Raw genomic sequence first — 27,966 nt, forward strand, 5'->3', positions numbered from 1 at the left:
TGGTAGAGAGAGGCAGAGAGAGAGAGGGAGGGAGGGAGGGAGGGAGAGAGAGAGAGAGAGAGAGAGAAAGAGAGAGAGAGAGAGAGAATAGAGAGAGAGAATAGAGAGAGTAGAGTGGAGGCCGGCCATGACCACGTGGAAGGGGGAAGAGCCCAAGGGGCAGAGTGGTGAGAGAGTGTGGGAGAGCAGAGAGCAAAGAAGGAGAAGAGGGGCAAGTAGCCCCTCTTATAGTGGGCAAGATCTCTGGGGCAGGGCATACCTGGCTATTGCCAGGTAGGTGTGGGGTGGAGCTTAGACAAAACATCAACACTAGGGCCATCAGAATTTGGCCCCCTTCCTCCCTTCCTCTCTTCCTCCCTCCTCCCTCCCTCCCTCCCTTCCTTGAACCAGGGTCCCACTATGTAGCCTGGGTCTGGAACTCCCCATGTAGACTAGGCAAACTTCACATTCCACATCCAGCTCTCTTTAATAGAGTGCACTTGTTTATTTGTGTGCACGTGTGTGTGTGTGTGTGTGGGGGGGGGTGTATGGTTGTTGGCCCCACCCCAGTAAGTGTGTGGAGTTGGTGTTTTCCTTCCACTCTGTGGCTCCCTGGGGGACTGAACTCATTAGGCTTGACAACAAGTGTCCTAACCTGCTGAATCTTCTCTCCCACCTGCTGCCTGCTCCTCCCCCTTCCTTTCCTCCCTCCCTCCGTCCTTCTCTCCCTCCCTCCCTCCCTCCCTTCATCTGTCCATTTCCCCTCCCTCTCTCCCCTCCCTCCCTCTCTCCCTCTTTCTCCCTCCCTCTCCCTCCCCCTCTCTCTTCCCCTTCTTCACTCTCTCCCCTCCCTCCCTCTCTCCCTCTTTCTCCCTCTCCATCCCTCCCTCCCTCTCTCCCTTCCTCCTTCTCTCCCTCCTTCCCTCTCTCCCCTCCCTCCCTCCCTCCTCCTCTCTCTTCCTCTTTTCCTCCCTCCAGGCTTCCTGTTTTCTTCTATACTGCTTTGACAGCACTAGGCCTTGGCCCGAGGCCTTGTGTATGCTGGGCACGGCACTCTTCCCCTGCACTAGCTCCTCAGCCTCTCAAAGGTTTCCTTATGAAAGGTGACCAAACACTCCCCGCCCACTAGGATGCCATCCTGAATACAAAACCTCCCAGAAAATAACAAGTGTTGTCAAGGAGGTGCAGATATTGAGAGTCTCTTTCCATTTCTGACAGACAAAAAAATGGTGTAGAGATAAGCAGCAAATAGAATGTCTCTTCAGAAAAATCCAGAATGTGGCCGGCAGGATGGCTCAGTGGATCAGAGACCTGCCACCAAGCTTGAGCCTGAGTCTGGCTCCAGGACCCTGCACAGAGGAAGAGAGACCTGCCACCAAGCCTGAGCCTGGGCCTGGCTCCAGGACCCTGCACAGAGGAAGAGAGACCTGCCACCAAGCCTGAGCTGAGCCCGGCTCCAGGACCCTGCACAGAGGAAGAGAGACCCGCTTCCCGCAAGTTTTTTGCTGACTTCCACAAGCATGAGCATCTCCAAATAAATACATTAAAATTTAATAAAGCAGTACTTAGGAATGGAGTTTGCCTGTGGTCCAGCAGTCTCACTTTCAGAGATAGAGCTGAAAGTGAAGGATTTAAGATATTCTGTAGACATTGACAGCATTGTTCACTGTGGCCACAGATGGCAGGAAGCCATGTCTGATGACAGAGTGTCGGTACCTAGAAAGTGGGGCACAGGTATGCAAAGTACTGCCAGTTCCCTTCCAAACGGAAGGGGATCTTCTGGCAGCGGAGAAGGGCAGGGCAGGGTGAAGTTGAAGGCTTCTTGGGCTGTGTCACAAGACCCTGGACCACAAAACAAACGGACATGGCTGGGAAGGTGGCTCCATGGGCTAAGCATTTCTGTGTATGCATCAGGATGTGCATTCAGACGCCCAGAGCCCGAGTGAAAGCTGCACACAGGCCCGGAACACTAGCACGCTTCTATGGGGGGGTGGGGGCAAGAGGCAGGAGAGCATGAGAAGCCGCGGGCTGGATAGCTTGGTCTACACAGCAGCAAACAGCAAAGGAGACTGTCTCAGCTAAAACAGAAGCGACCACACCAACGCCCAAGGTTGCCTTCTGACCTCTACAAGCACATCGTGGAACAAATCTCTCTCTCTCTCTCTCTCTCTCTCTCACACACACACACACACACACACACACACACACACACACACACACCACACCACTACCACCACCATCACCACATCAGCAAAACAAGCAAACAAGTGAACCTCAAGAAACAGAGAAATCCTGTTACAAATCAGTAGAGGGTGCTGCTGGAGAGACTCAATAGCTAGGAACAATTGCTGCTCTTGTGGGGGACCAGGGCTCAGTTCTCAGCACATCAGGTGGTTCCAAACTCCCTGAATGTCCAGGTCTAGGGATCTGACATCTTCTTCTGGCCTCCACAGACACTGAACAAATACACTTTACATACAGAGAAGCAGAGTATCTTGGGATGAATATATATGTATGTGTATATATAAATAATACAGTTAAATAGTTACATAATATGTAGTTAAATAAATGCGGAAGACACAGTAGGTAGGGTGGCAACAAGATTTTAATTGTGCAGGACATGACAGTCTTCAGAGCCTGGGTCCAGAAGAGTGGAAAGGAAACAGAGAGGAAGGGACAGGATGGACGCTTCGTTGACAGTGTGTCCCGTGCTCTCCTGGGCCCTGCAGGGCTGTGTGGGGCAGGACACCCTTCCAGGTTGACTCTGCTGTTTCAGGTAGCTTCATAGTCCTGCATCTTGCTGTGGGCTTAGTGTAGCTGATGGAATGAGATACTCCTGGCTGGGATCAACAGTCTGGAAAGGAAGGACGGGATGTTGTTAGCCAAATATTATCATCTCACTGTCATTCAATTCTTTGTTAGTTAAAAAACAAAAACAACAACAACAACAACAACAACAACAAACACTTCCAGATTGTTCTAGCTTTATTCCTGTTGCTGTGATAAAATATCCTCGCAAAAAAGAAACTCAGGTGACAAAAGGTTTATTTTAGCTTATTCCAGGTTGCAGTCAAGGTGGCAGGAACTTACAGCAACTAATCAAATCATGTCGAAGGCCAAAGGCAGAGAGAACTGAGTGCAAGCTCACTGCTTGCTAGCTTGTGCTCAGCCCTGTTTCACCTCTTATATGATCCGGACCCTCTGCCTAGGGAGTGGTGCTGCCCACAGTGGGCTGGATCCTCCCACACCACACTAAGTCATTAAGACACTCCTCTACAGATACGGCCATAAGCCACGGTATCCCTTCCTGAGGCTCACAGGTGATTCTAGGCTGTGCCAAGTTGACAGTGGGAACTAATGGTGACACAAACCTATTTATATCATTTGTTCATTAATAAGACACCCCCCCCCCTGGGGTTACTGGAATTTGAAATGCAGGAATGGCTAAAAACATTTTTTTTCTCATTGTGCAGAAGTTCTTCATCCCCACCCCAACGCGTAATTAGAGAAGACAGCATGTGGCTATGTCCTGTTCTAGTGCCATCAGGGGGACACACATTCTCGGTTACAGATGGGCGGGCAGAGCTTAGCCAGTTGTCTCATAAAGTTCAGTGAACAAGTGATTGAAAAGTGAGTTTTACTCTTGGATTTTGGTACTTGTGGTCCCCACAAAGAAAGAGGTTTCCCCCAGTGTGGAATTTTTGGGCTTTCCGGAGGCAACTTTGTTTGAGCCACTACAGCTCAACGCGTCCAGCGTGATGTGTGACGTCCAATCGACTCAGGCGCACTTCCTCTGCTTTGCCTCAAAGGATTAAAATTGGTTCACCCATCTGGGCTTCCAGATGGTGATGAGACCCAGCCCTGTTCTCAGGGTGGCCTGGGCTGTTGGGGCTAGACAGTGATTCACAGGGGAAGTTGAGGGTGCAGGGGATGGATTTAGATTGCCCACACTGAATACAGACTCAACATTCATGCATATTTTCAGTCTTCCTTTGACACTGGTGCAAAGCTTAACCAACCTCCTCAATGTCATACAGAGCTTATGTATGACTTGGCCTTTCCTGGGGAAGATACAGTGAGGTGGTAGAGGGGACGGAGGCTCACAGGGGTCTCTTGTGTGGCTCAAGTTGGGCCTTCCCTGCCTGTTCTCCCTCGGGCCAGAAAGGTCACTGGCCATAGAGCCAGAAGACTAGGGGAGAGTGCTTGCTGTGTCCTCCTAAGTGAATGAGCATTGCACGTTTACCTGCAGCTGAATGGGAGTACCATGTGCAGTTAGTGCTACATCCTCCTGAGCTCCATCACTGTCTCGGGCTGAAAGCCAAAGGAGGGAAGGGCTGTGTTAGTGATGGAGAGTCACTGGGACTGGGAGGAGGCTCAGCGGCTTGCAGAGGGGCACTCGTGCCTTTAAAACTACTGCTTGGTTGTGGAAGCTATTAAAAGAAAGAATACAACGGGGTTGTCCATCCATCCATCCATCCATCCATTCCCCCTTCTGGTATTTTGAGACAAGGTACCATGTGGCCTGGGCTGGCTTCAAAATCACTGCCTAGCTGAGGCTAACTTTGAGCTCAGTGCCTGAAGGCTGACTTCTCTACAGGATTGGACTCATTGTCGTTGTTGTTTGAGAGGGAACCTACCCTGTAACCCAGGTTGGTTTAGAATTTCCTGTGTAATCTAGACTGGCCTCAGAGTTATGGTTATCCTCCTGCCTTTTGAGTGTTTGGTTTACAAGAGTGTTTTATGTATCTGCCTCAATTGGATCCCAATTTTAAAGCTGGACATAATAAATAATAAAAAGTAAAAAAAAAAATATTTCCAGAGTTTGCCTAACATTGAAAGGCTCTGAGTTTGATTCGCAGTACCACAAAGATGGGCACCTAAGGGACATATGTGAATACACACACACACACACACACACACACACACACACACACACACACACACAGAGAGAGAGAGAGAGAGCACTAGAGAGCTAGAGAAATACTATATTGTCATAGAATAATTACACATACAGTTATTTGTTTAGCAATAGTCTTCTCAACAGGCAGTAACCTCTGAAGGCAGGAACTTCTCTGTGTCTCTGGCTAAACACCTGCTTCCTACATGTTTGTGTTTGGGTGTCACAGACACAGCTGTCATTAGTGGTCACACTTTAGAGACTGCAGTGCTGGGTGGCTAGACCCTAGAGGAGGTCAGCTTGGTCCCTTGTCTGTGTTACCCCCTCTCTCTTCTTTGTTTTACACTTGTTCTCTCTCCCTGTGTGTCAGGTTCTTTAACCTTCTCTTTGTGTTGTTTCCTGGTGGAAATGAAAAGAAAATCTTGATGCTCAGAATAGCAAATCTGCTCTGTAGGTCTTGAGGATGCAAATAGTCGACATCTGCAGAGCTCTTGGGTTGTACAGAACGAGTATGCAAGCTGTACTTTGTATGCTATTGATGGTGACATAGTTATGGGTGACCCTGACAGCTTCTACCTACTGACATTTTCTAGAGGGATTGAATCCTGTGATGGAGGAAATGCATGTCTTCCCTTCAGTGTTGATGAGTCCTTGGTTTAACCTTTGCAGCGTATTGAGACTCCTTCACACTCACTTTCTTGGGGAGTATTTCATCCTCACATTCCCATCAGACTGGGTCAAAAATGACAATAGCCCGATCTATCCATTTATAGTTATTGCTCACAGTTTTATCAAAATGCTGTTTCTCTAAATAAAACCTTCCTTCAATACCTCATGGTAGGAAATTGCCCTGAGTGAGACTTGCCATCTGCGTGTGGAAGCAGCAGGGGTGACATTATAATCTTCAGTTAAACATGAAGACTCTGAGGCTCCTAGAGGTCGGGAACCTTGTTGGATAGAAAGCCAGGGTTTCACCAAGCCAGGGGTGTGAGGCTCCATCTGCATGGTGACGTGGTGCTCTGCCATCCGTCCCTGCCACCTGGTTGTGCTTGTGCCCCGAGTCTTCCTGGGTCTTATCCTAGCCTTATCTAATTTCAGATCAAACAAATCCTGTCCACGGTTCATTGTCTTTCCCCCAATTTTATGCTAGTTTCTTTCTCTCCCTCATCTCTTCCTGGTCCATAAATCTTTTTAAAAGGAGATTTTTGTTTTATTAATTTGTGATGCACTTGCATGCACACGCACATGGATGCAGGTGTGTGCTGAGGCCGGGGGAGAGCCTCGAGTTACAGAGGCTTGCATGTTGTTTGATGTGGGTGCTGGGAATGGAAGCTCAGTCCTTGGCAAGAGCAGTATTTGCACTTCAGCGCGGAGCCATCTCTTCAGCTCCCACCTGTAACTATTTAAAGAGTGGAGTAGTAGTTGTTGTTGTTTTCTATTGTTTTGTTCTGTTTTTAAATAGTGCTGAGTTGAACACAGGTTCCCCCTGCATGCCAGGCAAGTGTTCTACCATAGCCACGACTCTTCTGCCATTTGTTGATTTTTTAGAATTTATTATTACTTTGTGTGTTGGGGGGGGGGGTGCTGTGAGCATGTGTTACCCAGCACAAGGGTGGATGTCAGAGGACGTGGGGCTAGTTTCCTCCTTTTACCAAGTAGGTTCTCGGGAATGAATTCAAGGGGTCAGTCTTGACAGCAAGTGTTTTACCCACCTTTCCATTTCACTAGTTCCTAAATGTATTTTTAAGTTGTACATAGAGGAGAAGTATGTAACGTTTATATATATATATATATATACATATATATATGATGTATGATATATATTAATATATATTATATATATAAAATGTTCAAATCTAGGAAACATATATTTCCTTAACCAATTCTTCATGATGAAAAAATTTAAATTTTTTTCTAGATTAAAAACAAACCAGATAATACACAGTACACCTTACTATGTAACAGGAGGCCAGAATTACTTTCTCATACCTAACTCCAAGTTAGGACTCATTCACTGGCCTTCCCCCATTTGTCCCTGTCCCCCAGATTCCCAGGCTTCTAGCAAGTTCTTTTCTATTCCCAGCTGCTGCCATCAAAGCCTGCCAAGCCGGATGAGGTCCACAGATCCCACCATGGAAGGAGAGAACACACACACACACACACACACACACACACTAGAAATAAATAAATACAATTTAAAACAACAAAATATGTAGTTATTGAAAAGGGCTATACCCAACAAAAACTGATACTTCCGGGAAGCCCAAGGGCCTACTGTTTGCAGAACTGGCTTTCTTGTGTCTTTCTTACTTTATGTTCACCGAGTCATTGTCACTCTGTCCACTCAGTGCTTACCTGTGTCCTGATACCTTTGGGAATAATCACACTAGGCTCGTGCGTGTCCATCCAACCACTGTAAGCAAACCGCCCAGTTTCATCGGAAGGCAGCTTGCTGCTATCAAGCCTGAGATATTCTGAGATACAATATTCTGCTTAGTCTCCAATGGTCAAAGCAGGTGATAACTACGGGGGAATTGTCCTGGTGAAGAAGATCTGTAACTGACATTCTACCGTGTTCATGATCTCTGCACATCCTCAGTGTGAACAGCTGGTTCAGTTAAGTGGCTGTTGATTTGGGAGGATTCCCTATAACTGAGGAGCACAGTTCTTCTCAAATGCACTAACTTCAAATAGAAAATGACATAGCTCACCAACCAATCAAATTAAAGAGCCATATATTAAGATACTGTCATCCCAGATACATACAAATGAGATAATTAAGCACAAACATAATTTATAAATGGCTTCTTCACTCATTTTACATTTTAATTACTTCATTTATATACACATATTTTGGCATTACTCTTGGGCATCTTTGTGATAATGTTCCCAGTGCCTAACAATATGTTGAGCTTGGGAAATTTTGATCAAATCTTGTGAGAATATGTAGATATGTCTGTGGCCCAAGTGAAGCTGAGTGTGGGCTGTATGAGTGTAGTTCAGGCACAGAGGAGGCAGAAATAGGAGGGTCAGGAGTTCAAGGCTAGCCTGAGCTATATGGGACCCTGCCTCAAAAACCAAAACCAAAACAAACAAAAAATAAAAGCAAGTAGCCCTTCAACAACAACATGTGTGTGTGTGTGTGTGTGTGTGTGTGTGTTCATATACGTGTGTACGTGTGTGGAGCCCCGAGGCCAACCTTGAGTGTCGTTCGGTAGACACCATCCCTCCCCACCTTACCCATGGAGGCAGGGATTCTCCTTAAACCCAGAATTCCAATTTAGCTAGTCTATCTAGCCAGCTTGCTCCGGGGATCTCTCATCCATCTCTGCCTGGTGAATGCTGGCGTAACAGGGTCACCATGTCTGCCTGGAGGCGTTTCTATGAATGATGGGGATCTGAACTATGGGCCTCACAATTCTGGGATGCATGCTTGTATGATGTTACATCTTCTGTTTGTTTGTTTTCATGTTTGCTTTACAAGGTCATCAAACTCGGGTCTTCATGCTTGCATAATAAGCCCTTCACTGACTGAGCTTTTAATGTAGTCCAATGGATAGCTCTTTAGGAACACGAACACGTTTGCGATACAGATAAATCTTCCCAGCTGTGTTCTGTTCTGTAGCACACGCCTAATCACATTTGCATCTAGATATTGTCATGTTCTAGAATTAGGCCCATAAGCTACTTCAGAGCGATTTTAAAGCCTGATCTTCCCAAAGCCTTCCAGGAACTGGATGGAGTCTTTAATCCCTCTTAATGATCAGCAAATCCTTTACCATCTCTTACTTTCCCATTTAAAATCAATCCTTCATGCTTTGGTTTAAATTCATCGGACCCCATATTTACTTGGAGATGGGAAACGGTAGGACAACTGCCTCCCACGGAGATGTCTTTATACGTGTGAAATTCTCTGTTAATCACCCCTGACTTCCTTTTCTCTCAGCTGCATAATTCTGGTTTTATAAAGCCCAGCGGTAAATCAAATAACAATGCCATTGAAGCCATGGTTGTAAACAGCCTGAGTCAGAAGAGTCAAGGGGCTACTGTGTGCCTCATGGACCTAACAAAATGGCCACATTTTAGGATAGCATTGAGACAGACAGAGCTTGGATCAGCTATGAGAAAGGCGCATAAAACTTAAAACTACCAACTCAGTTTTACTGTCCTAACCTTTCCACACAGGTCTGACGCTAAAACCCTTTAATCATTCCTGTGGTTTTCCACAGAGCCTCCCCAAGTGTTCCACATGTCTCATTAGTGGGTCCCAGACCTGTGTTGACGCTGGAGGCAGACAGAAGCAGAGAACAAGGTTGTGGCTCCGTTCTCTAGCCACACATCTGTTTGGTTAGACTGTGATTGTTATTTCAATAAACAAGATCTTCGGCCAGCCCAGCCCAGCTAGACTGCGGCTTTCCAGCTGCTTTCACGGGACAGCACTTGCAGTTTCCCAGGGGGCTGGCTCTTGCTAGCAGGTGGTGACCCTACACTTTCTATTGCACTTAAATTACTTGCTTGATGTTTTGATGAGCACATCTTTTCCAGGTGACTTAAGTTCTGGTCTAGTCTCAGACCTGAAATTTCAGGTGACTTTGCCTTATCTTGGAGGGCAATTTGGAATTTGACAAAACTGTACTATGCATTTCTTCCCCCATAAACTATCAATTTCCTGCTTAAAATTGAGTTTTTCTCTTCTCTCTCTCTCTCTCTCTCTCTCTTTCTCTCTCTCTCTCTCTCCTCTTTCCTCTCTCCCTCCCTCCTTCTCTCTTCTCCCTCCCTCCCTCTCTCCTCTCCTCTGCTCTCCTCTCCTCTCCCCTCATGTCTTCCTCCTTCCCCCTCTCCCTCCTTCCCTTCCTCTCTCCCTTCCTCCCTCCCTTTCCCCTCTCCTCTCTTCCTCCTTCTTCCTCTTCTCTCTCTCTCTCTCTCTCTCTCTCTCTCTCTCTCTGTTTTTATTTTCACTGTCCTAGAACCCAGAGGTCTGTTTTCCTCCTGGGATTAAAGGTGTGTACCACCACCACTACCACCCAGCTGAGGAAATGAATTTTTCTAAACTTGATTGGATAATAGTTTCATTCTGACCAAATTAAGAATCAAATACTTCTGCATGCTCTGAGACTCTTCTCACAATACTCTTGATTCTGTCTTACTATGTACTTCATGTGGCCTGGAATTCACCTCACAGAAATTCACAGCACAGGCTGGCCTCAATCTTTGCCATGGCCATCTTGTCTCAGCCTCCCAAGTGCTGGCCTCAGGTTTGCTGTGCTGCTCCTGGCAACACTTGAAATGTGTTTGTTTGAGACAGAATGCTACCCTCCCTAAAACTTTAAATACATGCCTAACATTTGGGGAACGTGGGATCAGGGTCATTAGACGTGAGCTTTGGGATGTTATGGTACTACAAGAACTTTGTCTTTGCAACAACAACAGCAGCAGCAGCAACAGCAATGACAATAATGACAACAACAACAACAATACCAACAACAACAATGAAACCAGCACCTTTCATCCAATCTTCAAGTGGGACCTATGGAAGGAAGTTTAAGGAATGGCAGACTCTGCAGTCCCCCATAAACCTCAGGGATCTGTCAGGAAGCATCCGCAGCAAGGTCTAATTTTGTAGGAGGGATATATAGTGTCAATTTCCGACTGTCCATCAACCGAGCTGAAAAGATCTAATAGATGCATTTATCTGGACAGGATTTAATTTGAATGTATAATTAACTATAGATAGCAGCTCAGAAAGTGTACATACTTAAAAGGAAAGCTTATATTAAATGCTTTTGAGCCTGGCAAACATTATGTGTCCCATATAATATATAAAATAGCATCTTTGTTGTATAATACAGAGAAAAATGGGAGAAATCAGTTGTCTATTAAGATACCAAAATTGATGTAATGCTATGCTGCTGGGCTATGAATAATGTCAGATGTTTCCTAAGAGGAATTAATGAGTTTTGATACATTTCCAGATCGCTGAAATTAGCCACTATTTCTCCCAGGTTGATGGGGACCAAGCATCTTTGCTATCATGGATAATGTCAACCCCTAACAAGACAGACAGGTGGCTTGATTTTATATATGAGTAAACATGTGATCTAAAATTACCAAGAAAATGTCACATAAGCAGTTGTTTCCTGTCTACTAATGATCACGTATGAGCTTTTACTTAGAATTCAGATTAAGTGGTCTTTCTGGGTGCTGTTTTGCAACAGAACCTTGAAAGATTTAAAAACAAAAACAAAACTGTGAACAGTTTGTAAAATAGAAACCGGAAGTTGTTGAACTCCATGACCCCCGCGAGTGATGATTCCTGCAAATGAGTTTTACATTTTATCTGGATAAGTTAACGTTCAGACTTGAACTTTTAACATGTCAGTCGCTCTTGCCAGGGTCTGCTGGGAGCTCGGTAAGCCAGTGACAGGTCTGAACTTCGCATGGCCTGGTCCTTGCCTGGTCTGGGGCTGGTTAACTCCTTTTATTTGTTTACTTTATCGATATTTTTGAGACATTTGTGTAGCTCAAGCTGGTCTCAAATGCTATGTCACCAAGGATGACTTTAAACACCCGATTCTCTTGTGTCCTCCTCTGTGAGTGCTGCCTTACGAGCTTAGTTAACTCCTTTTAGAGTGGATGGCGTCCTTGGCCAACAGCAACAGTCACACCATTTAATTGAAAACCTTCCATTCCTCTTGTCTTGTTCTTTCCACAAAAAGCCTATGCTTTGGAGGACCTACCATTTGGTTCTATGAGGCTTTGTCTCTATACTTGACGTGACTCACCAAAAGTCTGGCCTTTGCCATCCCTCTAGGTTCTCACTGCCTATCTAGTCCCCTCCCTACCCCGGGCCTTCTGCAGTGTACCTCTGGTGGGTTCCTGGTTCTCCATCCTGAAGCTGCGTTGGTAGATGGGGACCTGGCAGACGTTGCCTTGCGGAGGACACTCCTGCCTACACGATCTGTAGAGGATGCTCAGCTCAGGGATGATGTAGAGTAGCAGGAAGACCCAAGCGTTGGTGACCAGACCAATGCAGATGACTGCATCGTCCCAGTGGGGCTGTCGCTGGAGCTGGGGGTTGCCTCTCATGAGCATGGAGATCCACACCACCCAGATAATGATGGAGACCAGCACAGTGGCAAATATGAGCCTTCCATGCTGTTTCCAGTTCTCACACGGGCCACAGAAGGTGGCCTTGGAGACGAAGAATGTGAGGGCCATCAGGAAGAGGACATAGATCAGGAGACAGACAAAGTCCACGTTGAGCTGATACGGTGTCATGTGCTCGAACATCAAGCCTCTGGTCATGATGAGAGTCACATACTCTATCGCAATGATGATCTGCAACAGGCTGACACCAATAGCAAGGAACAGAATTGTTGTCCAGCAGAAGGAGACTCTACCCCGTACCAGCTTCACCAGGTTGGAGGCGTGAGCCAGGAGGCAGGAGAAGCAGATAGCAAAGAGAACCCCAAAGAGGAAGTAGCGAACAGGGGCGGTTTGTTGGTTGAGTTGGATGATGAAGGCAAAAGCAAGTCCGAAGAGCCCGAGGACAGCCAGCAGGAAGAGGAACTGGGTGGGAAGCATGTTCCACAGACTGCAATCCTGCACCTTCCGCATGAGGAACAGAAATGCCAGGAGTAGCAGTATTGTCACCACTATGCCAATCACCGCCAAGGATTCCATAACAATGGCCCATGGTCCCTCGTTGTCACAGAAGAGGTAATAGTCTTCTGTGGACTTCACGCAGTCCTCGTACATGGTAACTTATAGGTAGACCTCACGAGAATGGATGTCTGGTCTCCTGTGGAGAAAAAGATGAAGATAACTCGTGACATCATATCCACCCACAAGAGTGCCTGTTAGCATTCCTAATGAAGACACCTGAGCTTGTGCAGGTGAGTAGTCACCTGGACACTGGAGAGTTAGGTTTTATTAATCTCTCAACACTTATCTAAACACCAACCTTCCTGGGTGGGATACTGATCTGATCAATATCTGATCAGTATCAGCTACAAATAGAGTCTACAAAGGAAGGATTGCCATCCTCTCTGTTACCCCCAGGTTTGTAACTGCTGCGTACAGAATGCCAAGGCAGGAAACGAGAAGGCTGACCTAGAACCTTCAAAATGAACTCAGTTCCAAACTCCGCAGAGCAAAACCGGAAAGGTTTTTCACTTGGGGACTCCAGATAAGTTGTCTATTTTCATAGCCGAATTCCCAAAGGCCATTTGAAGATAACCAGAATCTTCTAATCTGATAGGTGGGACGTGAGCTGTATCTAGCTCCAGAAAGTTGATGCATCCTGGATTGAATTATCTCAAACACGGATGCTCTGCTTAAAGCAGTCAGGGGACCCATGGCTCCAGCTACATGTGTAGCAGAGGATGACTTTATCCGGGAGGGGAGGACCTTGGTCCTGTGGAGGCTTGATGCCCCAGCATTAAGGGGAAGCTAGAGTGGTGAGGCTGGAATGGGGGTGGGTGGGTGGGGGAGCACCCTCATAGAGGCATGGGGGAGGGGGATGGAACGGAGGGTTTGCAGAGGGGAAACGGAAGGGAGACAACATTTGAAATGTAAATAAATAAAATAACCAATAAAAAAACAAAGCAGTCAGGCAAGTCATGTCCCTGTAACATTAATGACTCTCTTCTTTTTTTAATTCAACTCAATCCAATGCAAAGGGCATTTCTTAAACACCTGTCATTTGTTCACTAATAGTATACAACATGCCACCTACTTTCTAGTGACTCTTACAGACATTTAGCACTAAAATCCCTGACTTTAGCTGAGGTGGCCAAGAAAATTAACTCCATGTCAATTCTGGTAAAAATCAAACAACAGCAAAACAGGCAAACACACAATACCCCATTGCATTTGAATCCTCCTAGCCTTGGTCCCCTTTAGCCATTCCAAATCCAGTGGGCAGGAGTGCTCGTCCCAGTTCAAGGCTGACACCAAGGCGCCTGGACTGACTTACCTCCTCTGAGTCCACTCCTCCGGAAGCCTCTGAGGCTGTGCTGGTGGGGAGGCTGTGGCTGCAAATGAGTAAGGAGGAGACAACTTCAGGTGCTTTAATCTCTCCTCAAATGGGCGGAAGACCTGCAGGACCTCACTCAGGTTCCAGAAGTGTCTATAAAAAGAACCGGAAGGACAGAAAGACACACCTAGTCCAGTTTCATGGCAACTTTTTAACCCAGATTTCTTTGGTGAGAACAATTATTTTTTATTTACTCTTGGCCCCAGAGAGGTGTGACTTTAGGGAAATCCACCTCCTCACAGTATATTCCACTGCGCCCAGGAAGCTATGGGGAGGATGCTTAAGCGCTCTTGCAGAGGTTTCCCCCAGACTCTGATTTTAACCCTAAGAGTCCGAAGAGCTCATTCAACAAAGCTCCAGGGCTTTCTCCGAGGCATATAGACGGGCCATCTTACCTCCCCGGCCTTCACAAAAATGATGGTGGATACGATTGTGAAATTAGGGGGAATCCTTTTTCTCTGTTCTTTCCTTGTCTTTGGGCAATCACTCCTGCGGCTCCACTGTGAGTGGGCGCTTTCCTGGACCAACCATTCTTAGTTGGTAACCATTCTTCTCTCCCAGGGCTCTGGCTGCAATCTTTATCTTTAATTTCCCCATCCCCATTAACACACTAGCTGGGGGGTCTCATTGCATCTGGCCATTAACAGGTCCAGAGATGAAGGAATTCAAAACTCAAGGTTACCAGCTGATCCTGAAATAGCACTCTTAGGTCTTCCTATGCTGACACAGGCAAAGCCTAACAAAGTGACCCTCCCCTCCAGTTTCCTTTGTGACTCTATTCCCATTTGCAACTTGAAGACCCCACATCACTGCACATGGTTTGTTGTTGAGATGCTTGGTGACCTGGCTCCACCCTTTCCACCCAACCATATTGCACCCAGGTCTCCAGATTGCATGGTTTAGCCAAGTTGATTTTTCCAGAGCCCGGAAAAGAAGACCCACCTGCTCAGTGCCTCTGTTTTGAATGACGCTTTACCTTTATTTCCACGCACCTTGTCTCTTCCCTAAGTTCTCTCTCTACCTCTGGGGTCTGGTTCATCACATCTCTGAGACTCCTCTTGCCTGACTGGCTCACTCCAACCCCACATTGATTCTCTTCTACCAAACTCTACAGTTCCTCAGCATACATTCTATTCAAAATGGCAGAAATCCTGACTTTCGGGGCCTGATTTATGAGTTTATTGTCAGTAAATATGTAAGGTAGTAAATAACAAATAGAACTAAATGAAAAACAATGAATAAGAGATATGTCAACAAGAGCCAGGCTATTGTGAATTCCTTTAATCCCCAGCACTCAAGAGGCAGAGGCAGGGGGATCTCTGTGTTTGAAGTTAGCCTTGCTTACAATGTGAGTTCTAGGACAGCCAGGACCACACAGAAAAACCTTGTCTTGAAAAACAAACAAACCTCTGGGCAGTGGTGGCGCAAGACTTTAATCCCAGAACTTGGGAGGCAGAGGCAGGCAGATTTCTGAGTTCGAGGTCAGCCTGGTCTACAGTGAGTGAGTTCCAGGACAGGCCACACAGAGAAACCCTGTTTCGAAAAACCAAACCAAACCAAACCAACCAACCAATGTGAGTCCATGAACCCCATTTTCTCCATAAATCTCACTTCTCACTTCCTTGGTTAGGTTTAAGGCTGCGTGTGCATTGGGATCTTCATCTTCTACTCCATAGCTTCTGGTCCCATGTGGAGCGCCTGCTAGATGCATGACTGATGAAGAGGGTGGATCTCACATCTCTGAGGAGATTTGTTTTTACAGTGTGGCTTCTAGCATATGCTCTTTGATGGAGACCACCTATGAGGAAGACATCAGACCAGTAGCCAACCCTCGACAGGTTCATGCTGGAATGCTATTGTCTTAACTTAAAAGAGGCCATTTTCCCTGCTGAGAGAAGAGCCTTCAAGGAAGGCTCATTTGCTTGGACCATCACTGTTGCCCCTCATAACCGTGAGGCTAAAACTTGTAGGAAGGGAAAGGGGGCTCTGCAGAGGATGGGACGGACAGGCATCCATGAGAAGTCACGCAGCAGCTCTGTGAGAGTGAGATTCTGCTACAGACTCAGGAGATGTTTCCATTGAATGTTTTCAGGAGCACTAAGGTGGTAACCTCTACTTCCCTGCCTTCCTGTCAGTTAGTCATGGGCCTCTCTCTTTGTTGTGCAGAGAGGCCTCCTGACCTTGGGGTGGCTTGAGGCAGGTAAACTAATGGGTTAATGGCCACAAAGCCCTTTTGAGCACCTTACATAAAAGGACCTGGCCTAAGTATTAATTATCGTTGTTTAAAAATCTATGGTGATAGAACGAGGGCCCATCTGTTGTTGGGCCTGGAGGACATGAGGGTCCATTTTGCCGACACACATCCAGATTACTCATGCCTCATTTCTTTTGGCTTCTATGTGTTAATAGCATCAGAACAGACAGCTGAGATATGGCTTTGATGAATCAAAATATACCAATTACAGCCAGTCCATTAAAAATGGAGATAAAACAGTCAAGAGACCAAGCACGTTCTGCCAGAAATAGCCTTCTCCCAGGAACAGAGGTGAGAAGGAATGTGAGTGCTCACCTGGTCTTACCCCTCATCAAGAGCGAGGACGCCAACACTGTGACAGGAGAGCTGGATAAAAAGGAAGCAGAGGTCTAGACAGGGGAAGGCAGAGACCCAAGGCGTGGGCTGTCAGAGAAGACGGCCAGGGTGTGTGAAAAGGAGCTGTGTGGTAAATTCTGATGGAGTGACATAGAACTTGAGGACTGTGGAGAGACTGGAATGTTGCAGGTTCAGATGTCAAATACCTTATCTTAGGCTCGTTCTAGCCCTGAGGGACAGCCATTCCTTGCCAACTCTGTGTCAGAGCTAACATCTTGTAACCAATAGATAAAAATCTTTTGGAATCTATTAATTCAGCAGACCGCTAGCTTCCACCAACCAACTGCCACTACCCACAAGCCCAGGTCGCATCTTAGGCCCATAGAAAAGCTTTCCCATCTTTCCATACCTACTGATGAATTTTAAACTTGTCTTGATTTATGACTTTCTTTGTCTTATAAAACTATAAAAACCACATGAAACTGCTTCCACACTGGAACATGGAATTTGGGGTAACCTAAATCTGTGTTCATGGGTCATAAGCACTCAAAATGGCTCCCGAGTAAACTACTTCGTATTGCCCTTAAGATGAGAGCTATGGTTTTCACTGGGGCATTCCCAGTCATGTTCTTGTTGTAGTCTTAGGTTAGATTTTCTGATGTGCCCCACCTCTTTGAACAGGTCCTTAGAAAGACTCACATTTACTGTTGTTTTTGTTTTCCCCAAGACAGGGTTTCTCTGTGTAGCTCTGGCTGTCCTGAAACTCACTCTGTAGACCAGGCTGGCATCAAACTCAAGAGATCCACCTGCCCCTGCCTCCCAAGTGCTGGGATCAAAAGCGTGTGCCACCACTGCCTGCCTCAGACTCAAGCCTTTAGATAGGACTTGTGGATCATGACTAGAAGAAAGAAAAAAGATCCAGAGTGTGAGACTGAACCACAAGCTCTAGTCCCACTGACGCTATGACTGACCACACAGGGAGAGGCTGCAACAGGGACAGATTGGCCGAGAAAGTAGTTTGTCCTTTTGTTTGTTGACATCCACAGGGTACAACTGGTGCATTATAAAGAAAAGCCCTACTCCTCAGTTCCCCACCCACCCCGTGCTTGACATTTATTTGGTGCTCTGTGATCACCATCTTGAAATTCTTAATGCCTTTGTCTATGGCCAGTGAAATGGGGTGGGGCCATTGTGAATGTGTGTGTTTCTTTAAGTCGTTATTTAAGCACGATCCAGCCTCCCACAGTCTCCTCATAGACAGGTTCTTGAGAACCTAGTCAGTTCGTTGCTGGCACCATGGGTCAGCCAGCTTCCCCAGTTCTACCGCTGAGCCTCATTTGGCTCACTTGTCTGCCTGGGTTAGGTGTGATGAGTCGGAAAAGGGTGGTGACGCTCTCTTGGAAAGGGATGTCAACATCTGCTTCTATGAATTTCACACTGGATCTCAGAAATCACGCACTTGTCTCTAGGCATCTCACTCTGATATTTCCATATACTCTTATATTAGTATATATCAAATTCTATCAGTGTATGCACACTGCACAGTTTCATTGTATACACTGAAGTTGTGAAGGACCACAGCAATTAGTTTGGACTTATAAACTGCTAAAAATCTGAGTCTCACTTATTTATGAATGCCACAGTATTTTAAAAGTTATTCATTTCTATTTTATTTTGACCGCAGGGTCTTGCTTTGTTGCCAGAAGGAAGGGTGTTGGGGCGTTGGTGGGTTCTGGATCCTCCTGCCTCAGCCTCCAAAGTGCTAGGATTACAAGTACGGGCCACAACACCTGGCTATCAGGTTCTTTTTTTGAAAAGTTAAGGGCAGGAGAGATGCCTTAGCCACTAAGGTCACTGACTGCTTTTCCAGAGGACACAGGTTCAACTCCCAGCACTCACGTGGCAGCTGGGAATCTTAGCCACGTGTAACTGTGGTTCTATTGCCAGCTTCTGGCCTCCAGGGCACTGAACACGTGGCACACAGACATACATCCAGGCAAACACTCATACACTTAAAATAAAAATAAATAAAATCCCCCCCCCACCCCAAATTAGAAAGAGAATTTGCTGCTCTTCCAAAGACCAGAATTGAGTTCCTAGCATCCATGACAGATGGCTCACAACTTCCTGTAACTCTGGCCTTTGCTGATCTCGGAGGCATGAACACACACACACACACACACACACACACACACACACACACGACATACGTTTTTATACATAGTTAAAATTCTTACAAAAGGAGAGGACAGTTATTCTAATGTCTTCTCTCTGGCTTGTGACTATTACAGCCTTTCAGTTGCTTTAGCAACTTCTTCATAATGAGTTGTTTTTTTTTTTTTAAAGAATTACTTGTGTGTGTGTGTGTCTGTGTGTGTTCTCAGAAAGCAGGAGAAGGCAGTGGATTTTCTGGAGATGGAGTTGCAGGTGTTTGTGAGCTGTCTGACACGCGTGTTGGGAACCAAACTCCAGTCCTGTGCAAGAGCAGCAAACACTTGTGGAAGCTGAGCCAGGCCCCCAGCACTGCCCCTCCCACCCCTGGTTTCCTTATTATCAGAAGATGATATGAACAATGTGCAGTCTGCTCACGTCCAGCCGCTGCACCCAGGAGGAAGACGCTGACCCTACTGAGTCAAATGTAGACTTGTAAAAATTTAATTTTGCTTAAGTTACATTCTGAAAGGGGGAACATTGATATAGAACTTAATAGCAGAGGTTATTTAAATGTAATCTTATGAACTGTGCAGGCCTTAACAAAAATGACAGATAACATTAGTTATAATAAAATTCATGTAAAAGGAAGCTTAAAATCTTCAAAATAAGCAAACACACTGTGGCAGAGGCATGGTATCCCATCAATAAGTAGTCCATTTATTTCCAATGGAAGCATACCCAAATTTATTACTAATGACTACACTGTCAACTTCTATTAATGTAAAAGTCTTATAATCATCTGTCAGGCTAGATACTGGGGTTACAAAGCTGGTGGGATTTTTGTTTTTTCTTCATCTCTTACGTATGAAGTGATACATAGGGATTTTGATGATAAAATGATAAATCTGCTGATAAATTAGGCATTCATCAAGTTTGCATTGTCTTTGAGCTGCATGAAACAATGTTCTCTATACATTTAGCCTGGATTGGAGCTCTAGGTCAAATGTCAACAAGTACAGAGGTTGAACTTTTACACAGATTCTTAGTTATGTCAGATATCAATGACAAAAACAATCTTTATAACTCCTTGCTTTGTTTAAATGTGTTTCATTCACATCTCAATTACTTATGATCTCCTAGTTTAAAAAGTTCATTAGAGACTGTGTATTTAAGTAAAGCACAGACACACACACACACACACACACACACACACACAATCTCAGCATGGCATGGTGGCTCACACTATAATCTCAGCATTTAGGAGGCAGAAGAATTGGTGTGAGTTCAAGGCCAGTCTGGGCAACTCAATGAATCTCAGGCTAGCCTCCCTGTCTCCAAAAAACCTTTCATTTGGATGTTGATGCTGGAGCCAACCATATCTTCTCTCATTTCTTTTCACTAAAGAAAAACCAAACCAAACCGATCAACTGATTAAACAAAACACTCAAAGACACACAAAACAAAGCCTCTTTACTTAGCAAACATGTTTGGACAAAGCATCTGGATAATAATACATATTTAGGTGGTATTTTTTATAAAATCACAGGGTAGACGATATATTTTAATTTGCCAAGTACATTTAAGGCTTTCAGAAGACAGGGCAGTTTTCAAGATGGCCTTAGTTATCTGACATTCTTCCTGCCAAGAGGGGGAGTCTAGTTGCCCTCTTAAATCTAGGTCAGCCTTAAGGATTCACCCATAGTTGGTAAACACAGTGGGGAGTGATAAGTGTAGTTCTCCAGGCGGGGAAGGTGGGGGAGTTTGCAGGATCTGCATGGCGTCTTGGATTGTCTTGGATTACGTGGTCGCCGCATGCTCTCCTGGCCTACAGCTGCCACACGCACAGAGGTCCACATTTAGGTTCTCTGGTCAACAGTGCCAGCTGAGCACAGCCTGCCAGCGGCCATCACCAAAGCAAAGCCTCCTGGGAAGTCATGGTCCTGCTCTCTCTGTCCAGGTGAATCTCAGAGCGGAGTTCACATCCATGTTGACAGGAGGGAACTCCCTGCTTTGCCATCGTGTTTGCTTTCATGTCTACAGAGTTCTAAAACAGCTTTGCCAAAGCCGAAGGCTTTTATCTCTATGGAAACAGATGCACCCACAGGCACCAGCCTTTCCCGAAAGGGCGTATGCTCTGAAGTGTTAGAAATGTCCTCATAAATGTTAAGATTATAGCTTCTGTGCCTTCCCTAACTGTTGCAACACACAGAATGGAGCAGAGAGTCGAAGCGAGTGAAATAATGAGACATATTGTTGTAACTTATTTTTCTTTCAGGATCTCAGTGGTTAATTTTTTCCAGAAGAAACAAGAACATCTGAATCAAATGTCCATATTCTTTTCAGAACTCCAAGTGAATAACTGAATTAAAGTTGGTGGACAGGAAGTGGCTTTACTGAATTGGTCCAATGAAGTATGTTTACATTAATGGCAGTGAAAAAATTTCTAGGATTGCAATCACCACTAGCAAATCTCCATAGCTGACAAGCTCAAGAGTCTACTAGGGTGGAGTTTCAGATTTTCGACTTTGGTTGGACTTTTAAGGACTGAACAATGTTACAGCAGAGAATCTAGTCTTGTCTTCAGGCTTCTCGCTAAATACGTTTGCAGTCAGGGCAGGATATCTGTCCCCTGTAAAGACTGTGGCTAAACTCCCATTTCATGTTAGAGCTGCGAGTCACTTAAGGACAAGAAGTGCATTGTTTGTGGCAGATTTATCATTGCTTGATAAGTTTCCTTAATACATTGGATAAACCTTCACAAATTTGATAAATCTTGAAGGGGACTCTTTGCTATCAACCTGGTTGAATTTGAGATCACCTGGGAGACACCTCTGATGTCTCTGAAAGCATTTCTAGGGAGGTTTAACCAAGGAGCAGAGACCCACCTGGAGCGTGGCTGGTGCCATCCCATAGGCTGAGGCTCTGGGCTGAGCACCTAGGGAGAGAGAAAACAAACAGAGCACAGGTGTTCATCTCTCTCTGCTCCTGACTGTGTGCACCGTGTGACAGCTGCCTCACATTCCTGCCACCACGCCTGCACACCACGGTGGCCTCTGCTCTCAATCGGTGACCCGCATAAGCCCCTCCTCCTTCAGGTCGCATCCATGGGTGAAGCAGTGTGATGGTATTCCCAGTCAAAACTTCTGGATGGGGAAGGGTGCTCCTTCCGGGAGAGACTTCTCAGTAACAGAGTACAGGAGGGAGCAGCAGCAGAGAACATCACCATATCTGGCACTCGGCACTCAGCAGCAATGTCTGCAGAACCTGCTAGCAGATCGCCGAGACAGCCAGGCCAGAGACCTGGGCACAGCAGAGATCTCTTTGTCCCCACTGTAGGCATTTTTGTAATACAGGGCGACAGTAGTAATCTCAGTTAGAAGGAACCTAGCATGGCTGTCTTCTGAGAAGCTCTGCCCAGCAGCTGACTGAGGCAGGTGCAGATACTCACAGCCAAGCACTGGGTGGAGGTCAGGGATCCCTGTGGAAGAGTTAGGGGAAGGATCGAAGGAACTGAAGGGTATTGCAACCCCATAGGAAGACCAATGGTGTCAACTAACCTGGACCCTGGGGAGCTCCCAGAGACTCAGCCACCAAACCAAACAGCGTACATGAGCTGGCTCAAGGGCCACAGCACTTAGGCAGCAGAGGACTGCAGTCTGGCCTCCGTGGGAGAGCATGTGCCTAATCCTGTAGAGACTTCATGCCCCAGGGTGGGGGGAATACCGAGGGTGGGGCAGGAGTAACATCCTGTCAGACAAAAAGAGGAGGGGGACATGGGAAGAACTCTGAGAGGGGGATCAGGAGGGGGCGGGTGTCGACATTTGGGATGTAAATAAATAAAATATTTAATTAACAAAGGGATGACTTACCTCCTCTTGTTCTCAAGGACGCAGTGCTTTCACTATTGAGAGGTTCCAATGTGTTTTGCTCCCTGTTACAGTTACCAGGGGCCAACTTGAACCAGGGCAAGGATTTTGGAGGACACTTGACGTAAATATATTTGACTCTGAAGCAGGTGAGGGAGACCGCAGTTCCAGGTCCAGCTTCTCAGTGACTAGAAAACCTCAGGACCATTGATCAATATCACATAGATTGCTCTTGCTGGGGATGGAATAAAGAATATGGGGTACCCATACCCCAAAGTTGCCCCACCAGGAGCCTCTTGTGCCTCAGGCAACAGGAAAGTCACACTTAACATCTGCTGACATAATAAATCTTAAGCGTCAAGCCAAGCATGGTGGTTGGCATCTATATTCCCAGTTACTTGAGAGGCTGAGACAGGAGAATTGCTTGACTCCAGGAGTTCAAGACCAACCTGGACAACATAGTGGGACCCTACTACAAACAAATGAACAAACAAACAAACCCTTTGGGGCTGGAATGATGGCTCAGCAGGCAAAGGTAACTGCTGCGAATCCTGAGGACTTGAGTTCCATCCAAGTGTGGTAGAAGGAGAGAACCAGCTCTTGCAGGTTGTTCCTGTGTGAGCCATGGCATGTTCTCTCTCTCTCTCTCTCTCTCTCTCCCTCCATCCCTCTCTCCTTCCTCCCTCTCCCCCCTTCTCTATGTGTGTCTGTCTCTCTCAATAGACAAATAAATAATGTTAAATTAAAAGAACCTTAGCCCCCTTGATGTTCTTTTCCTTCATATACAATATTTAGTCCATCAGGAAATCCTGTTGCATCAATCTTCAAACTATAAATATACTCTGGTCACTTTCACTGTTTCAAGTGACAAACACTTCTTATTTGTTTTGCCCCAGCTGGCCCCTGGCTCCGGCTCCTGTGTTCCCAGATCCAGCTTATACCTGTTGTAGTGGATCCTGATTCAGCAGCAGAGGAACTCCCCAGTCGACTTGAATCATTCCATCCTGTGCTCGAATCCTGGGATGGATCTATCTATTTTCTATAGAATACTCGAATGCGTTACAGCAGCCTCAGTCCTCATACAACCTCTTCTTGGTCCTTGCATGACCTTCTCTAGCCTGTGTTCCCCACTACTCGCTGTGGAACCCCTCCCAGACCGTAGTCACAAAGGTTCATCTGACTCTGGGGCCTTTCCTCAGTTTTTAGTTGATTCGCACCTATCCATCTGTCCAGTTGATTTGCTGCTATCTATCATTCTTTTCTTTTTTCTCTTTTGTTTTGTTTTGTTTCGTTTTGTTTTGTTTTTTTGAGAAAGGGTTTCTTTGTATAGCCCTGGCTGTCCTGGACTCACTCTGCAGACCAGACTGGCCTCGAACTCAGAAATCCGCCTGCCTCTGCCTCCCAAGGGCTGGGACTAAAGCCACTGCCTGGCCCAGTGTTATTTTCTATGAAGGCTCACCTGACCTTGCTAGTGAGACCCTCTTTACAAACTCTGAAGCCACGCATGCGCTCTCTTCCCCCACTCTACTTTTTAATTTTGCTAGAGCACTCATTACTTCCTAAAATATGTGATGCACCACATGCAGGTTTCCTTCACACCTGCCGTGCAAGGGTTTGTTTTGTTTGTTGATATATCTAATTGCCTAGAGCTGTGTTTGGTGCATTGGAGGGGCTGAGTAAAAGTTAGTGAAATAAATAGATTATAAGGAAAGATTCAGGCTGTTTTAGGCCAAACGAAAGAACCAAACCAAACTAAACAAACAAACAAACAAACAAACAGTGATGGTTTGTATATGCTTGGTCCAAGGAGTGGCACTATTAGGAGGTGTGGCCTTGTTGGAGTAAGTGTGGCCTTATTGGAGTAGGTGTGGCCTTGTTGGAGTAGTTGTGGCTTCGCTGTGGGTGGGGGCTTTAAGACCCTTGTCCTAGCTGCCTGGAAACCAGTCTTCAATTAGTTGCCTTCAGATGAAGATGCAGAACTCTCAGCTCCTCCTGCACCATGCCTGCCTGGATGCTGCCATGTTCCTGCCTTGACAATAATGGACTGAACCTTTGAACCTGTAAGCTAGCCCCAATTAAATGTTGTACTTATAACAGGTGCCTTGGTCATAGTATCTATTCACAGCGGTAAAACCCTAACTAAGACAAAAACAAATAAACAACGCCCACCTACAACCCCCCCTTCCCCAAACCCAACAAAACAAAACATAAAAGCCACACCAAAATCTGGTACACACTAAAGTACGAGACAGAGTGGAGAAGTGTATTGGTATGGGATTGTCCAGTTCCACATGGCCTCGTAAATTCTCACCCCCAGCCAGTCATGACGGGTGGAATCACACCATGCATGAGTTTGTGATCCAGTAAAGGGTCCCTGCTGTTCCTCACCACCCTCCATAGACATTTGGTCCTGAAGTTCTGCCATATTCTCCACTCATTTCTCCATTTTACCCGAGAGGAGCTGGAGGATAGCACAGTAACTTTGCCAGGTGAGGGTGGCCTTGCTGTCTTAAGGAATGCTGATTTCTGATGACGGTGGCTTGGGGGGATGGGTGCCTTCTGGGAGTGTCTAGCAATTGTTTCTTCCCAGGCTGATGTCCAACATTTTGTTTTGTTTTCTTTGTTTGTTTTTGGATTTGGTTTTTTCGAGACAGGGTTTCTCTGTGTAGCCCTGGCTGTCCTGGAACTCACTCTGTAGACCAGGCTGGCCTTGAACTCAGAAATCCACCTGCCTCTGCCTCCCAGAGTGCTGGGATTATAGGCATGTGCCACCACCACCCGGTTTGATGTCCAGCATTTTGATTTGAGTAGTCAGGTAAGTGTTGGCTACAGGAGACCCTGCCTTAAACCACGCAGAATAGAGTGTCCAAGTCCCTGTGGATGACGGAGGCAGAATTTGTCCCCTGGCAGTTTGACTGTCGGGTTCACACTCTGAGCCACTTGGTGGCCTAACTCTGGATAGTCAAGAACAGTGAGTGAGGCAGGGCGTGTGCCTGCTGGTGAGTGTGAAGAAAGGTGGCTCACTCTGTATAATGTACTCTGTGGCTCACTGGCCATCTTATAATCTCTGTGTCCCTAGGGGATGTGCCTTGAATGTAGACGAACAACTCTGAACCTGAAGCATCAGGAAGCAACACTGATTCCCAGCAGCGAGCTGCCTTGTCTTTTCTCCCTCTTCCTCTGTAGACAGCAGTTATGCTGAAAGTCCCTTCCCTGGCTCTAGGACCTGCTGCTGAACAGATGACTCTGGCATATCCAGGCTGGCCTCAAACTCGTAATGTAGCTGAGAATGAGCTTGAATTCCTGATCTTCCTGCCTTCCTGGTGCTGCACAAATCACCACTCAGGGCTAGCCTAGGGCATCTTAATGAACCTCCCAGTTCATCTGTAAATAGAAGAGAGAAAATCATGTCACTGACTTTCTTACTGGTAAAATCAGGTCACCCTTTTAATGAGCAGGTATCTAGGACACAGTGAGCATTACATAAGCGTTAGCTATCAATACTCATTTTGTTTTGCTTAAAACAAACACTTTAGATTTATTGATTTTTTTTATGTGTATGGATGTTTTCTCTGAATGTATATATTTGCACCATGAATGTGCCTGGTACCCTTAAAGGTCAAGAAGAAGGCATCTAGAAGTAGAGTTACCGACGGTTGTGGACTACCATGTGGGTTCTGGGAACCTGACCCAGGTACTTCTGAACTGTGTCTCTAGACCTTTGCGTTGTGTTTGAAACATGGTCTTCATATGCTGCCCAACTTGCCTGGCAGCCTCCGGAGGGCTGGCATCACCCGGCAGTCGCTCTTTTAAAAAAAGTTCAGTTGCTCTATATTGATAAAATTATGTACTGTGCACAAGTGTGTGTGTGTGATAGAGAGGGTCTCATATATCCCAGGCTGTCCTCAAACTCTCTATGTAGCTAAGGGACAGCCTTGAACTTCTGATCTCCTCGCTCCTACCTCCTCAGTGCTGGAATTACAGGTGTGTACCCCCACGCCCGCCCGGCTTATGTGATGACGGGGACGAAACCTGGGGCTTCATGCCTGCTAGGCATTGCTCTACCAACCAAGCTTATGTGAGGTGGGAACTGGACATCTTAGGGGGAGCAGCTAGTACTGGAGGCATCAGGGAAAACTGAAGGAGCAAAAGCTGGACCTTGGGCAGGGAGAGACAGAGAGTAGATTCTAGCATGGAGAGCAGAGTGAGTCAAGTTGGGCAGGAGGCCCTGGGAGGAACTCCTGGTCACTCTGGAGAATCAGAGGCCCAGGAGAGAGGAAGAGACACCACATGGGAAGAGGCTGGGGCTGGAGCTAACACACAAACTGAATTTTAAAAGGTCCATTCATCTGTGTGTGTGTCTATGTTTGTCTGTGTATGTATATAAAGATGCCCACAGACTCGAGAAGAGGACATGAGTTCCCATGGAGGTGGAATTAAAGGAGGTTGTGAGCTACCCACTGTGGGTGCTAGGATCTGAATCCCCATCTTCTGTGCAGGAGCAGCAAGTGCTCTTAACCACTGAGCCATCTCTCCTTTTTGTGGAGATGTAGCTTACTCATTGTAGAGACAAAACAGTTTTAGAGTTGGCTTATGTTAAACTCTTCACAACCAATACCCATTCTTGCCCCATTCACAGGGCACCGCATCGTCATTTGTACCTGACTAGCTTGGTTCCTGATGCTGTGTTTGTGGCTATAGCTTGGGCCTCTCCCCAGATTCCTACAGAACAATGTTGCTATAGAAACAAAAAATAGGAAAAGCCTGGTGCTGGTACAGGACATAAATTCAAAGGCCAGACCTGTGGCATTCCACCAAATACAAACCTGTCAACGAGGCATGGTGTGAAACTGTAATTATTGCGCCCAAGATCAAAGAACATTACTCAAGAGTGGAGAAGCCAAGGGTAAACTAGGGAGATCTTCCTTCAACAAGCTATGACTAACTCCCAGGTCTCCCTGAGGGTTCCCCTGGATACAATCACCCCGTGACCCCAGGACACTGTCATGTACACTCAAGGATGCAGCATGGGGCCACAGTACATGCACAACAAATTTTACTGGACAGAGCTTGACAAACGTGAGGAACATGAAGGGTGCTTCTGGGAAATGGCTGGGTGTGTCTGTGAACAGTTCAGGGAAGGCTGCGGCCTCGAGCTGCGACCCCCAGCGCTCAGCTCAGTCAGTCATTAACACCCAAGTTCTCCTGTTCACTGTTTTCCAGCGCAGGTTTTTACCCATTTCAAATCGTAGCCACATGCTCTACTCCAGCCCACTAGGGAGAGAGGTGGGGTGAGGCCAGAAGCTTTTAAAAACAAACTTCTGTTTTGGCAATGAGACTGGTGAGCGTGGGCAGGGCGGCGGATGGGAGCATCTTCACTTGTAGATTGGCAACGGGCAAGCCTGCGCTTGTGGTCTCCCTCTTCTTTCTCCCTTTTGGTTTC

At 46.3% G+C, this 27,966-nt stretch overlaps 1 protein-coding gene across 2 annotated transcripts; it reads right to left on the bottom strand.

Moving 5' to 3' along the window:
- Positions 1-2,566: 2,566 nt before the first annotated feature.
- Positions 2,567-13,914, bottom strand: Gprc5d (G protein-coupled receptor class C group 5 member D). Of its 2 annotated transcripts, XM_052175139.1 has the most exons (4): positions 13,854-13,914; positions 11,740-12,677; positions 4,223-4,290; positions 2,567-2,833 (listed from the first exon to the last, which is right to left on the bottom strand). In XM_052175139.1, the coding sequence occupies exons 2-4, from the start codon at positions 12,632-12,634 to the stop codon at positions 2,762-2,764; spliced, it is 1,035 nt and encodes a 344-aa protein (XP_052031099.1). In that variant the 5' UTR covers positions 12,635-12,677; positions 13,854-13,914; the 3' UTR covers positions 2,567-2,761. The 2 variants fall into 2 exon arrangements, with proteins under 2 accessions (XP_052031099.1, XP_052031100.1); XM_052175140.1 differs by lacking the exon at positions 4,223-4,290.
- Between the last annotated feature and the right edge of the window lie 14,052 nt (positions 13,915-27,966).

The sequence above is a fragment of the Apodemus sylvaticus genome, chromosome 2, assembly GCF_947179515.1.
Source record: "Apodemus sylvaticus chromosome 2, mApoSyl1.1, whole genome shotgun sequence".
NCBI lineage: Eukaryota > Metazoa > Chordata > Mammalia > Rodentia > Muridae > Apodemus > Apodemus sylvaticus.